The sequence below is a fragment of the Misgurnus anguillicaudatus genome, chromosome 12 (genome assembly GCF_027580225.2).
Source record: "Misgurnus anguillicaudatus chromosome 12, ASM2758022v2, whole genome shotgun sequence".
Lineage (NCBI taxonomy): Eukaryota > Metazoa > Chordata > Actinopteri > Cypriniformes > Cobitidae > Misgurnus > Misgurnus anguillicaudatus.
Window position 1 is genome coordinate 39,522,371 of NC_073348.2, and position 15,467 is coordinate 39,537,837.

The 15,467-nt window shown below is 36.9% G+C and overlaps 1 protein-coding gene across 1 annotated transcript in view; it reads left to right on the forward strand.

Moving 5' to 3' along the window:
• zswim6 (zinc finger, SWIM-type containing 6) overlaps window positions 1-13,833 on the forward strand; it is a 79,981-nt gene extending 66,148 nt beyond the window's left edge. The window contains exons 10-14 of the mRNA XM_055207472.2: window positions 3,629-3,764; window positions 8,126-8,283; window positions 8,969-9,132; window positions 9,215-9,296; window positions 11,056-13,833. Of these exons, the coding sequence (XP_055063447.1) occupies window positions 3,629-3,764; window positions 8,126-8,283; window positions 8,969-9,132; window positions 9,215-9,296; window positions 11,056-11,918 (1,403 nt within the window). The 3' untranslated portion in view covers window positions 11,919-13,833. The remainder of the gene's footprint in view (window positions 1-3,628; window positions 3,765-8,125; window positions 8,284-8,968; window positions 9,133-9,214; window positions 9,297-11,055) is intronic.
• Window positions 13,834-15,467: the final 1,634 nt, after the last annotated feature.

Genomic DNA, 15,467 nt, shown 5'->3' on the forward strand with positions numbered 1-15,467 from the left:
AAAAGATACATTTGACCGATTAGTATTATTATTTACCATTCCGATATATATTGCGATAATATTGCCCTTGCAGGTTTTCTTTCATCCGTTAATTATCCGGCGTCACGACGGCCCTAGTTCAGAATGTGTTAAACATCACAGTGGTGGACGAAGCTGTTTGTTGGTGTTGAGGGAAAACCGAAACTGTTTGCAAACGGGGCCGGCTATGAATGCTGTTGTTTTTGTAAGATTGAAGAGAACTGATAAACCGACCCTGCTGTGTGGATCCTTCCGCTCGGTGTTTGCCAACAGGCGTGAAACAGAAAGGCACGCATGCTATTGGCTGCAGGGTTTGGGGGAGTTTGGGCCAAATGTGAGGATCCATCAACACAGCGACAGCTTTTTTAACACAGAGACATCCAGCGTGAGCTGTAATAGAGTTAACATGGCCAGCTGTTGTGCATGTGTGCATGTAACTTTGTATAGCACTTACTTTTTGCCTCCTTAAGATAAATTGCTTTGTTGTTTTATTTATTTTTGTAATGTCTCTTAAAATTGTCTGTGAAGTGCTTAATGTAAATATTAAATGCTGTTTCCTAACTATATAGGAAGCTGTCTAATACAGGAATGTAACTAAAATAGAACCCGACTGTTTTGGAAAGTTGTATATAGATAGTGCTACACAAATAGAGCGAGAGGTTTCACTTATGTTTGCGTCAGTGTGTTGCGAAGCTAACAGCGCGGTACTATAAACATAAAAAAAACCGAGCTCACCAAACTAATTTGGGCAAATATTTGGTTATTTTATCAGTCAATATTGAAAGAAATTAAAAAAATAATAATAATTGGATTTTTTTTATTTGACGCTTAAAATCTGTACTTATTTATGCTATAATGGATTGTTTCACATTTGCATCAGTGTGTTACGAAGCGAACTGCAGCATGGTACTACAAACATAAAAATACATAGCTCCCTAAATTAATATGGGCAAATATAGGTTTATTTTTCGTCCAATATTTAAAAACTGCAATAATTGTATAAAAATTCAGATTTTCTTTACTTGATGCTTAAAATCAGTACTTATTTATGCTATAATAGATTGTTTTACATTTGCGTCAGTGTGTTACGAAGCGAACTGCAGCGTGGTACTACAAACATAAAAATACATAGCTCCCTAAATTAATATGGGCAAATATTTGGTTTATTTTATCGTTTAATATTGAAATAAATTTAAAAAATAATAATTTCATTTATTTTTTTACAGATTTTTTTTGCTTGACGCTTTAAATCACAATCTACTTTTACATTTGCGTCAGTGTGTTACGAAGCCAACAGTGTGGCACTACACACATAAAAATACATAGCTCCCTTAATTAATATGGGCAAATATTTGGTTTATTTTATCGTTCAATATTGAAATAAATTAAAAAAATAATTATTTCATTTATTTTTTGACAGATTTTTTTGCTTGACGCTTTAAATCACAATCTACTTTTACATTTGCGTCAGTGTGTTACGAAGCCAACAGCGTGGTACTACATACATAAAAATACATAGCTCCCTAAATTAATATGGGCAAATATTTGGTTTATTTTATCGTTCAATATTGAAAGAAATTTAAAAAAAATTAATAATAGCATTTATTTTTTTACAGATATTTTTACTTGACGCTTAAAATCTGTACTTATTTATGCTATAATGGATTGTTTTACATTTGCGTCAGTGTGTTACAAAGCGAGCTGCAGCGTGGTACTATAAACATACAAATACATTGCTCACTAAACTAATATGGGCAAACATTTTGTTTATTTTTTCGTTCAATATTTACATTTTTTTACAGATTTTTTACTTGACGCTTAAAATCACAATCTATCGTATGAAAAAGTAAGTTTACATTTGCGTCAGTGTGTTTCGAAGCTAACAACGTGGCACTACACACATAAAAATATATAGATCCCCAAATTAATATGGGCAAATATTTGGTTATTTTATTATTTAATATTGAAAGAAATGTAAAAAAATATACTTTTTTTTACAAACTGTTTACTTGACGCTTAAAATCAGTACTTATTCATACGATAGATTGTTTTACATTTGCGTCAGTGTGTTACGAAGCTAACAGCGTGACACTACACACATACATATTTACACACAAATACTTAGTTCCCCAAATTAATATGGACAAATATTTGGTTATTTTATCATTCAATATTGAAAGAAATTTTAAAAATTGTATAATCGTTTTTTTTTTACATATTTTTTACTTGACGCATAAAATCAGTACTTCTTCATACGATAGTTTGTTTTACATTTGCGTCAGTGTGTTACGAAGCTAACAACGTGGCAACACATAAAAATACATAGTTCCCCAAATTAATCTGGACAAATATTTGGTTATTTTATTATTTAATATTGAAAGAACTGTAAAAAATATAACTGTTTACTTGACGCTTAAAATCAGTACTTATTCATACGATAGATTGTTTTACATTTGCGTCAGTGTGTTACGAAGCGAACTGCAGCGTGATATTACAAACATAAAAATACAAAGCTCACCAAACTAATATGGGCAAATATTTGTTTTATTTTGTCGTCCAATATTTAAAAACTGCAATTGTTTTCTAAAAATTTTATAGTTTTTTATATAATTTTATAATAATTTTTACAGATTTTTTACTTGAAGCTTAAAATCACAATCTATCGTATGAATAAGTACTTTTACATTTGCGTCAGTGTGTTACGAAGCTAACAGCGTGACACTACACACATACATATTTACACACAAATACTTAGTTCCCCAAATTAATATGGACAAATATTTGGTTATTTTATCATTCAATATTGAAAGAAATGTTAAAAATTGTATAATTGTTTTTTTTACATATTTTTTACTTGACGCTTAAAATCAGTACTTATTCATACGATAGATTATTTTACATTTGCGTCAGTGTGTTGCGAAGCTAACAGCATGGCACTATGAACATAAAAATACATATTAACCCAAACTAATATGGGCAAATATTTAAAAACTGCAATAATAATATAAAAAATCTGATTTTTTTACTTAACGTTTAAAATCAATACTTATACTACAATAGTTTCATACAATAAAAGTGCATGAATTGTACATTTGTTTATTTGTGTGTCGACAGCTTATTGATGTGCTAAGACCAAATGTTAAATGCTCCCTGAAAGCTAAATGAATAAATGTAAATGTTCACATCAAGACTTGTGTGTTTCTGAAGTTATGAACGTGTTTGTATGATGTAAAGCTAAAACATTCACTAATGAGGTTATATGTCACTGTCTGCTGCCTATATAGGGCCTATTTTCTATGTTTTGAAAGGGAGCGGATGCGTTTAGCTGATATGTTTAGCTATCTGTGTTGCGCCCTGCTGTGTGAAGAGAGTGTTGTGCACTTGAAAGTGGACGTGTGGTTTTTATCAGGTTTGGAGATGATGGGAGTCTGTAAACTGATCAGATTACCCACAATGCACCTCTCACCCATGAAACACTACGACCTGTCTTGTGTTTTGAGTGGAAATGAATCATATTATGTCTCAGTATTTAGTTGTAATGTACATCATGTGTGTTTTCACAACTGTTGTTGACTGTTTGCTCATGTGTGTGTGTTTATTCTCTTTCCAGGTGGGCCGTACAGCGGTTTGGGGGAGCTCATTTACCGAGAGAGCGTTCCCATGCACACATTCGCCAAGTATCTCTTCACATGCCTCCTACCTCACGATGCCGAGCTGGCGTACAAAATTGCACTGAGAGCAATGCGGTGAGTTTCCAAACCGTCTCCTCCACCTACAGTAACCGACTCGCCCACAGCTTTCTGTTTGGGTTTTACCGACTTTACTCATCCTGAGAGCGCACAGTTAAATCTCCACTGTGTGTATGTGTAGGGCGCGAGGTTATCTGGGGCACGGTTTAATCAAAAGGCGCCTTTTGCTTGGAAAACTGCTAAATAATTCATGGCCGCTGAAAATGAGTTTTTGAAAAAGTGTGAATAATAAATACGTGTCGTTGAGTCTAATTCGGGCTGTCGAGGTAACGCTTTACCCCTCATGCACCCCCACAAATCTCTTTAATATGTATTTTGAATATTTTAATGAATTTCTTTGTCAGCGCGCACACACACACGGGCTTTTTCGTGTACGTGTACAGTAAGAGACGCCCATTTATATCTTGTGGTTTTATTGTCGCATCTGGTTCAGATTATCGACACCGATCACAGATCTCTTCTCGGGTGTTTCATTCATTTTCTTTTTTTAACCAACCGACGAAATCCCCTCACCATGCATTATGATATTTTGATTGGATTATCTTCAGCGGGTTTCGCAGCTCAGTGGCATCAAAAGCAGATCCTCCTAAATTTAGCCGCGGCAGAAGATTCAGACTCAGTATTGACTTTCTCTATAAAAAGCCGTGGTCTCCAAATAACTGCTCTCCGTGGCACAGCATCAGACCTGAGCTGATCTCCTCATAATACAATTCCCTTCCTAGATGGGTTAGTAATTACTTCCATGCCAGGACGTGATGGTCCGGCATATTCACACCACACTGAAGGCAAAGATGAGATCCTGTCTGAACGGATCTTCAGATATTGTTCTGACATGATTGGATAGAGTATTGTTAGTTGCGCATTATTAAAAAGCTGTGTTGTCTACAGTACAGAAAGTTTTTGGACAAGTAATGGGTAATTTACAAATTTGAGACATTTTCTGCATTCGTGCATGTGCACATGAGAACTCATTCACTTAATTCAATTAGAAAAGGAGACCTAATTCAGTGGGATGCTAACAAATTGTTTTGACCTGGATTTGTTTTTTGAGGACCATTATTCGTTATTCAAATCAAGTAATGGTGTCTGAAAGAGATGCTACAACAAAACCTGCGCAGTATTATTTTAGCTATAAGTAAACATTTATATTTTTAACTAGAAGTACACACTATACAGATAAAAGTATTGGGACGTCCCATTGTAATGAACAATCATTTCCATGAGCACAAATCTCAAAGGGACAGTTCACCCAAAAATGTTGTTATCATTTATTCACCCTCAATCCTGCATTTCTTCATTTGCTATGAAGATTTTTTGTGTTATAAAATGTTTCTAACAAAACAGATCTGGGGCACCATTGACTTCCACAGTATTAGTTTTTTCTACAATGGAAGTCAATGGGGCCCCAGATTGGGTGTTGATCTTTCTATATCGTAATAAATGATCTATAGGATATTCAGATCTGAAACTTCAGGCACATGCTGGGGACATCGGGAGACTAATATTACATGTTAAAAATTGCCATATTAGGTGACTATTAAAAGGATAGTTCACCCAAAAATGAAAATTCTGTCATGATTTACTCACTCTCAGTCCTGTATTTTTGTTCTGCTGAAGAGAAATAAATATATTTTGTGTTATAAAATGTTTCTAACAAAACAGATCTGGGGCACCATTGACTTCCACAGTATTATTTTTCCTACAACAGAAGTCAATGGTGCCCCAGATTGTGTGATGATCTATATTGTAATAAATTATTTATAGGGTATTTGGATCTAAAACTTAAGACATATTCTTGGGGACATCTGAGACTAATATTACATGTTGAAAAATTTCCATATTAGGTGACTTTTAAAGGGACCCTAAAATGAAAAATCTGTCATCATTTACTTACTCTCAAACCTGTTATTCCTTGTTCTGCTGAACACAAATATAATTGAAGATGAATATACAATTGAGAAGTATTTTGAACAATGTTTCTAACAAAACAGATCTGGGGCACCATTGACTTCCACAGTATTATTTTTCCTACAACGGAAGTCAATGGTGCCCCAGATTGTGTGATGATCTATATTGTAATAAATTATGTATTAGGGTATTTGGGTCAGAAACTTCTGGGGATATCTGAGACTAATATTACATGTTGAAAAATTGCCATATTAGGTGACTATTAGGTTGAATTCCATCATATTTTTTATTCCTTCTATAGAAGTCAATGGACACTATATGCTGTGTGTTTACCATCATTTCTCAAAATATCTTCTTGTGTATTCATCAGAAAAAAGAAATGCATACAGGTCTACAACAACATGAGGATGAGTAAACAATGACAGAATTTTCATTTCATCACATGCAGGGGACATCTGAAACTAATATTACATGTTGAAAATTGGCATATTAGGTGACTATTAAAGGGATAGTTCACCCTAAAATAAAATAAAAAATCTGTCATCATTTACTAACTCTAAATCTTGTATTTCTTTGTTCTGCTGAACAGAAATGAAGATACTTTGTGTTATAAAATGATTCTAAGAAAAGAGATTTGGGGCACCCTTGACTTCCACCGTATTATATTTTCCTATGATGGAAGTCAATGGTGCTTCAGATTGTGTGATGATCCATATTGTAATAAATGAACTATAGGGTATTTGAATCTGAAACTTCAGGCACATGCTGGGGACATCTAAGACTAATATTACATGTTGAAAATTGCCATATTAGGTGACTATTAAAGGCTTAGTTAAATCTGTCATAATTTACTCACTCTCACTCCTGTATTTCATTGTTCTGCTGAACACAAATACAATTGAAGATGATAAAAATGAAAATGTTTCTAAAAAAAACAGATCTGGGGCACCGCTGACTTTCACAGTATTTTTTTCCTACAATGGAAGTCAATGGTGCCCCAGATTGGGTGATGATCCATATTGTAATAAATTATTATAGGGTATTTGGATCTAAAACTTCAGACACATTCTGTGGACATCTGAGACTAATATTACATGTTGATAAATTGGAAAATTAGGTGACTTTTAAAGGGATAGTTCACCCAAAAATTTTATTCTGTCATCATTTACTCCCTCAATCCTATATTTCTTTGTTCTGCTGAACAGAAATTAAGATACTTTGCCTTATAAAATGTTTCTAAGAAAACAGATCTGGGGCACCATTGACTTCCACAGTATTATTTTTTCCTACAATGGAAGTCAGTGGTGCCCCAGATTGGGTGATGATCTATATTGTAATAAATCATGTATTAGGGTATGTGGGTTGGAAACTTCACATACACATTCTGGGGACATCTGAGACTAATATTACATGTTGAAAATTGCCATATTAAGTGACTATAAAAGAAATAGTTCACCCAAAAATGAAAATCTGTCATCATTTACTCACTCTCAATCCTGTTATTCTTTGTTCTGCTGAAGACAATATACTCAATTACATCTTCAATTGTATAAGACATTTTTAAAAATGTTTCTAACTAAACAGATCTGGGGCACCATTGACTTCTACAGTAATAGTTTTTCCTACGATGTAAGTCAATGATGCCCCAGATTGGGTGTTGATCTATATCGTAATAAATGATCGATAGGGTATTTGGATCTGAAACTTCAGACACATGCTGGGGACATCTGATACTAATATAACATGTTGAAAAATTGCCATATTAGGTGACTATTAAAGGGATAGTGCAACCAAAAATGAAATTCTGTCATCATTTACTCACTCTCAATCCTGTATTTCTATGTTTTGCTGAACAGAAATAAAGATACTTTGTGTTATAAAATGTTTCTAAGAAAACAGATCTGGGGCACCATTGACTTCCACAGTTTTATTTTTTTCTACAATGTAAGTCAATGATGTCCAAGATTGTAATAAAATATGTATTAGTGTATTTGGGTCGGAAACTTCACACACAAATTTTGGGGACATCTGAGACTAATATTACATGTTGAAAATTGGGGGCATAGTTCACCCAAAAATTAAAAATCTGTCATCATTTATTCACTCTAAATTCTGTATTTCTTTGTTCTGCTGAACAGAAATGGAAATACTTTGTGTTATAAAATGTTTCTAAGAAAACAGATCTGGCTATATTTTCCTACAGTGGATGTCAGTGGTGCCCCAGATTTGGTGATGATCCATATTGTAAAAAATGATCTATAGGGTATTTGGATCTGAAACTTCACTGACATATCAGGTGACCCTTAATATTTGTTAATTCTGGTATAGATAAACGTGTTTATTGGAAAGTGTCCAAGTGGTTTTGCCCATGTAGTGTATTTCTGCTAAAGTTGTGATTAATCACATTGCTCTTTGTTTGGCTAAATACATCAATCTCTTTTCTCTTTCAGGTTACCAGTGTTGGAATCCACAGCTCCTTCTGGCGACATGTCTCGCCCTCACCATATAGTGTCAGTCGTCCCCAATCGCTACCCGCGCTGGTTCACCCTCAGCCACATCGAGTCCCAGCAGTGCGAGCTGGCGTCGACCATGCTCACTGCCGCCAAAGGTTAGACCATCGCATTCTCCTGCGTGTCCATCAATCAAACGCAGGCTGCAATTACTCTGACAACAGCGCTGTTTGCTTAATGGCAGCCTGTGTACCGCATTTCCGCTAGCAAACTGGTTCCACGGGGCGCACAACAAACCCCAGGCCATAAAATCAAATCGGGAGTCGTCTCTTCGGTTTGGAGAAACAACAAGCTGGGAGAAGTCGCAAATTTGCAGAGCTATTTTTAAGATCTGATCACACCGCAGTGTAGGGTTGAAATCGGTTGATTTCTCAAAACAGATCTTCGTCTGATGAGGAGAAATCTCATCCCAGAATTCAGTGTTTTTACTTTTGGTTTCTCAGCATCTCAGATGCTGACTCACGGTCTCATTATGCTGTGTGTGATGGATCTCTGTAGTCGGGAGGGAAAACGGATTTGGAGCGCTTTCCCAAGGTCACTAGTGAATGTTTGCTGTGTTTAAAATAATGGGCAGTCACATCAAATTTCCATCACGTTTGTGAATCTGTTTATATCTTATGAAATATTTACAAAGTTATGGATTTGCCTACTAGCGAAGAAGAATGCATTGCAAAAAATTTTCAGAATTTTCAGAAATAAATAAAGGAGAAATCTTGCATGTGGTTATTTATTTATATTGTCTCTGTAATAACATTATTTTGCATCATTTTTTTTCTTTTCTAGGTGATGCACGAAGGTTAGAGACAGTATTAGAGTCCATCCAGAAGAACATTCACTCCTCCTCTCATATCTTCAAATTGGCGCAGGATGCCTTTAAGATAGCAACCCTCATGGACAGCTTACCAGACATCACACTGCTGAAGGTCTCTCTGGAGCTGGGTCTTCAGGTATCCACCATCTGTCCACATATTTAGTGTTTTATGCCCACGTCTAGGATTTTATAACGTTTTTGGTATGTATGCATCACAGGTAATGCGTATGACGCTGTCGACGTTGAACTGGCGGAGACGAGAGATGGTGCGATGGTTGGTCACGTGTGCCACAGAAGTCGGTGAGTTTGAGCCATTCAGCTGTTAGTAGTCTTTGTAACTGTGTGTTCACACCAGACATGTAAAAGGTGGCAAAACCGCGCTTGAAAATTTTGAGTTTACTCGCTTCATTAGCTTGTGAAAGTCGTGTGTGAAATACTAGTAATTTTGAGACGTTCGCGCCTGAATTCGCGTCATGGGATGGACTTGTATAGCTCAAAAAGAGTAAACTTACCAGATTGTTCGACCTCCTCACTCACTTTCTTCCAAGATCCTTTTAATTCCTGTAAAAGTACGAACGTGTCTCGTATAGTGATGATAATTGTCTACCATTGTTGTTTTGTTTTTCTGCCTCCGCTCGCTTCCTGTAATCACATCACTGATAGAGCAAGCTCCTGATTGGTTAACGCAGCACGAAAATCCTCCAATGTTCCGATTTTTCAACTCCGATTTTTGCAAGCAACTAAAACAGACACTATTTTTGAACCTAAAAAAATGTGTTTGGGAAAGCCTTATATTGTTCAAGCTCCCCCCTACAACATATTAATCTGATTAATAGGTTAATGTTGATGTTATAAACCAAACAGAAAGGTGTTTATGATTTAAAAAGGAAGCATTGAAATGAGCATTACTAAACTTGAAGCAAAAATAAATTTCAGCAAATGCAAACTTCAATCAAACATAGCAAGAGGTAAACACCAAATAACTTATCTTCCCTTACCTGTTGCTGTTCAGTGTGCAATTAATCAATACAAATTAATACGACGTTAATTTTTAAAAGTGTGAGAGGTCCGTGCACGTCCTCCGCTAGCAACACAGAAAAAGCAAAAAGCGCAATCGGCTAAACGAGCATTAAATATTAATATGACGTTGATTTATTAATTTATATTCACAAAACTTATCAACAAAACATCGATTAAAATTAAGAGACAAATTATATGAAACGAAATTCATTTTAAAGTAGAAAATTAAACTCGAAAATAATGTCTGACCTATTACAATTCTCCCAATTACAGTCTATCTTTCGTAATAAACTAACTAAATTTAAACAAAACATAAACAACATTACAACAATATTCAAACCCAATAATACTCAAATATAAGATAAAAAAGACATTATCTATAAGGATACACGTTAAAACAATCCGATGTAGCGTTTATAATAGCTAGTTGGTAGATGTTTACTATTTTTGGCAAAACTTGCAAATCTCCATTTACCTGAATAAAAATAATTTTTACTTTGAAAATGATGCGCTGTCACGTTAACATCAGCTGTTCGTTTAAATAAGACTCCGTCTACATTCATTTACACTCGGCGCAACGTCTGAGTTCTCAAACTAAAACCGGATCTGCAGCGTTTGCAAACAAATCCGTTTATGAGGGTGGAAAATGGTGGTGTAGTGTAAATGAAAGGCATAAAGTAACGCGTTTTAAAGGATAAACACATTAATGTAAACATAGCCTCAATTCACCGCGCTTACCGCGCTGCAGGATGCCTATTTGCGTCTTTGCATTGACATAACATCCGCCAATGCAACTCGCACGAATCACGCATTGGCGCTCAATTTGCCACTCTTCCCACGCCGCAGGATGCCTATTCGCATCTTTGCATTGAGATAACATGTAAATCACTCGTGCTTGCTGCCTCTTTTGCGTCTGGTGTGAACGCACCATTACTCAGAAGCATTAAGATATCACCAATGTTGTATAAGTATTGCATGCACGAACAATTTGAATGTCTTGTTGACTTTCTGGAAGTCTAATAACGTCTTGTGTCCGCAGGGGTCTACGCCTTGGACAGCATCATGCAAAGCTGGTTCACGCTTTTCACGCCCACCGAGGCCACCAGCATCGTGGCCACCACCGTCATGTCCAACAGCACCATCGTACGGCTTCACCTGGACTGCCATCAGCAGGAGAACCTGGCCAGCAGCGCGCGGACGTTAGCCCTGCAGTGCGCCATGAAGGACCCCCAGAACTGCGCCCTGTCGGCCCTGACGCTCTGCGAGAAGGACCACATCGCCTTCGAGACGGCCTACCAAATCGTGCTGGACGCGGCCACCACGGGCATGAGCTACACGCAGCTCTTCACCATCGCGCGTTACATGGAGCACCGCGGCTACCCCATGCGCGCTTACAAACTGGCGACTCTCGCCATGGCCCACTTGAACCTGAGCTACAACCAGGACACGCACCCGGCCATCAACGACGTGCTGTGGGCGTGCGCGCTCAGCCACTCGCTGGGTAAAACCGAGCTGGCGTCCATCATCCCCTTAGTCGTGAAAAGCGTCAAATGCGCCACCGTGCTGTCGGACATTTTGCGACGCTGCACGCTGACCACGCCCGGCATGGTGGCGCTGCACAGCCGCAGGAATTCTGGGAAACTGATGTCATTAGACAAGGCCCCGCTAAGACAGCTCTTGGACGCCACGATCGGGGCCTACATCAACACGACGCACTCGCGGCTAACGCACATCAGTCCGCGGCACTACAGCGAGTTCATCGAGTTCCTCAGCAAAGCCCGAGAGACTTTTCTCATGGCGCACGACGGACACATTCAGTTCACGCAGTTCATAGACAACCTGAAACAGATCTACAAAGGCAAAAAGAAACTCATGATGCTAGTCCGAGAGCGCTTCGGCTAGCGCTCTCGTCGGAAGAACGGCGACATCAAAAACAATACGAACCACACCGGTATTATGTGTATAGACTTATAAAAAATGGAAAAAAATGGAACGTTGTCATGTTGTGGAAGTTTGTGTGTTTCCCTTTTATTTGTATGAAAGCGTGGGAACGTTAAGAGCGAAACGAACGTGTTTCGGTTTACACACTGAGTATATGTTGTCCAGTGGCGAAGGTCCACACAGCACTCCGATTATCTCTCTCTCTCTCTCTCTGTTTTAACATTCACAGCCTCAAAGTGAAGAAATATGGCTTTAAACCAAACAACACCTCCATCCTAAGTGACGAGTACCTCATATGGCTTCAGCTTTACTCCTCTCTGAACCAACAGTGTACTAAAAGAAGTGTTAGGAAGACGGCAAACCATTCGGGACTTTTCTTCGTATTTTTTCCGTTTAGCAGGCTAATCGCGCATCTTTGCAGTGCTGTTTCGTCCGAAAGCATGTCACACGCTCACGCTTATAAACCCATTGTGCTTGCGCTTGTGGAAACTTGGCGACTGTCGACATACATTCTCAGGGATTTCTATTTGAAAACGAAACAAAAAAAAACTGAAAAAAAGAGAAAATGATCATGAACGCAAAAGAATGAGAGCATTTTATTGTACTGTATATATGATAGTATATGTCTGAATATTGAAAAAATGTATACGTTAACTAATTTATAAAGAATATTCTATGTAATGCAAAATACTTGAAGCTGCAGTACCTTGGTTTAAAACAAAACATATCAGAGGGACTAAACGCGGGCCTCGGGCTCTGTTCCGAATCGTGTACTGCTTACTGCGCAGTATATACTGTATACTACTTACTTACTTCAATTACAAGTAGGCATTAACCACGCTAAACATTTCAGAAATAAAGTAAACTTGCATTATTGGATATCTGCTTGCATATGTTATTCTATGCATACAGAGAATCGGTATACGTAGTATATACTGCAGCAATAGTATGACTAGTACAGTAGTGTGCTATTCTGAACATAGCCAGCGCTGTCGGGGCTGGAATCGGGCAGTGAATCTGCGCGCTGGGCGTCTGCGCCGGACGATCGGGTTCGGACGGACGCCCGGCCGAGCGGCAAGCCTTAGCATTAAGAATTGGGAATGCAAGAAACGCAGGCCGACGTGCCTCGAAAAATTTCGACTCAACAGTATGGATGTTATGGCAGACATGCGGAGTGATTGGCCTGACGATGCTCTTGTTTCTTTCCACAATAATCGAGTCACGACGACGCTTCATTTTTATGCACAATAACATGTACACGCCTATCTGCTGACATCTTAACTTTGTGCAGGACAGAAAGTTGCTGTGCAGGTCTGACTGTTGAAACGTTTTGTAATCCCTTTTGTTTTTTTCTTCACGTTTTGTTGTTCCTGTAGGTTTTCTCAACGAAACGGCCTTCTTTCTTGCCTTGTCTTAACGCTTTAAAATAACCAAACTGGAGTTCTAACTACCAAACTTGTTCATTAAAATGAAAGCCAACCGACTTTGGTTATTACAACTTTGCTGTCTTTAATTTTTAGCTGAACGCTTCTGTATTCTGTGCTTTAAAAAGCAGTTTTTTATTTTCATTTTTTATTTTATTTTTTGGTGCAAAAACGTTGTCGAGTGTCCCCTTCCTTCCTTCCTTCCATAGAGGTATGTCTGTAGCTCTTTTACTTTTCGTTTGTTTAGAAACTGAATTATAATTTTTCTTCGTTTTATTTATTATGAAAGGTAAACGATTGTACTTCACCCGTGTCGACATGCTCATGAAGTTGAATTTAAGATTTGATACACCGATATCAATTTATTTATGTAACTAAATCACTGTTTTATAAACTTGTTAATGATTCAACATTTTTGTTTTAATTAAAATTAGTTTTTTGAGAGGAAGAAACTCATTGCGTTGTTTCTGTGCACGACACGATACACATTTTAAATGTTTGATCAAATTTGTGACTGTCTATAAAAACTATTCACTGCATATTCTTGATATTAAATAGGATGATTTTATTTAGAAAACATTAAATCACAAAAAATGACTTTGCTCAAACAAGGTCACATTTAGGATATACACATTAAATTTGCTGCTTGTTGTGTCAACTGTCTAAGATCTCTCCAATATAAAAATACACAGCACATACAGTACATGGTACTAGAGTTGTCAAACGATTAATCGCGATTAATCACATACAAAATAAAGGTTTGCTAGCATAATATATTTGCATGTGCATTGTGTGCAATTATTTTATAAATATAAATATATTTATTTATTTATTTATTTATTTATTTATTTATTTATGTATACATTTAAGAGTGTTATTATGTTTATTTTTTAATTTAATATATTATATAAAATATATAAAAATATAAATAAACATAAATATACATGTAAATGTTTATTAAATACTTGCATGTGTGTGTATTTATATATACAAAATGATTTCTATATATATTATGCAAAAACAAACTTTTATTTTGAATGCAATTAATCGCGAATAATCTTTTGACAGCCCTACATGGTACACAAATATTAAGTAAAAATAATGCAATTTTATTCAACATTTCTCTTGCTTTCTTTATTGCAATGATGTTGCATGGTTTGCATTTTACATTTATTCTTATTATTATTATTTGGAATTAATCATTCATTTAAATATTTTTGAACAATGTTTGTGACCAGAAACTTGCTATCTTTTGTAAAAGAGATCTACATTATGAGAAGCTGTTATGAGTCTTAAATCATGATTGTTTTTCTAGCAACTTTTCGTCTGTTGTGTTAGATTAGCTTTAGGATTTACAGTTTGGTAAATTCCAGATGTCAGCTCCACAAAGACTCGACCCACCTTGTCTAAACAGGAACTGTATGAACTGACTGCAGCGAAAGATTGACACTCGACTTCACATTTGGTTTATAAAGATAAGGTTGACCGCACTAATAAAACACAACAGATCCTCTCACACACTCTTTTTTTTTTATGGTAAACATCCAAGAGCATTGAAAAGTGAGGGAGACTTGGGGTACAATTCAAACTCTTCGAGCTGATGAGGTCCTTCGCACCATGAAACTGCATTTATTGTCATGCATTTATTTTCTTATTAAGCTGTGATTATGCATAGAGATTCTCGTTTGTGTTTGCTTTGTTTTTCTTGCCTCTCTTTATCAGCATAATGGACAGATGGGATGAAGACCTGCTGACCAATGTTCTCCCTTCACACTCGGCTTCTGAGAGCACAGATGCACCGTCAATCCAAGATGGAGTATTCGGTCCAGACCGTCAGACCCCCGGTACATTTGGAAGAACAAACTGTAATAGGCTCATAGTCATAATTCCCATGAAGCATTTTCAGGCCTGTGAATGTTCCTGCCAAAGCTGGGCTGAACAGGAGGCCGCGGGTTTCGGGTGAGGTTTCCAAGTTCTTGAGTGAAGATGGTAACAAATTCGAGCTTTGTGACTTTATCGGGCCTGGCATGACATGCCACTAACCAAAGACACCGCATGCGACCCTGTCGAAAATTATCCAATGAAT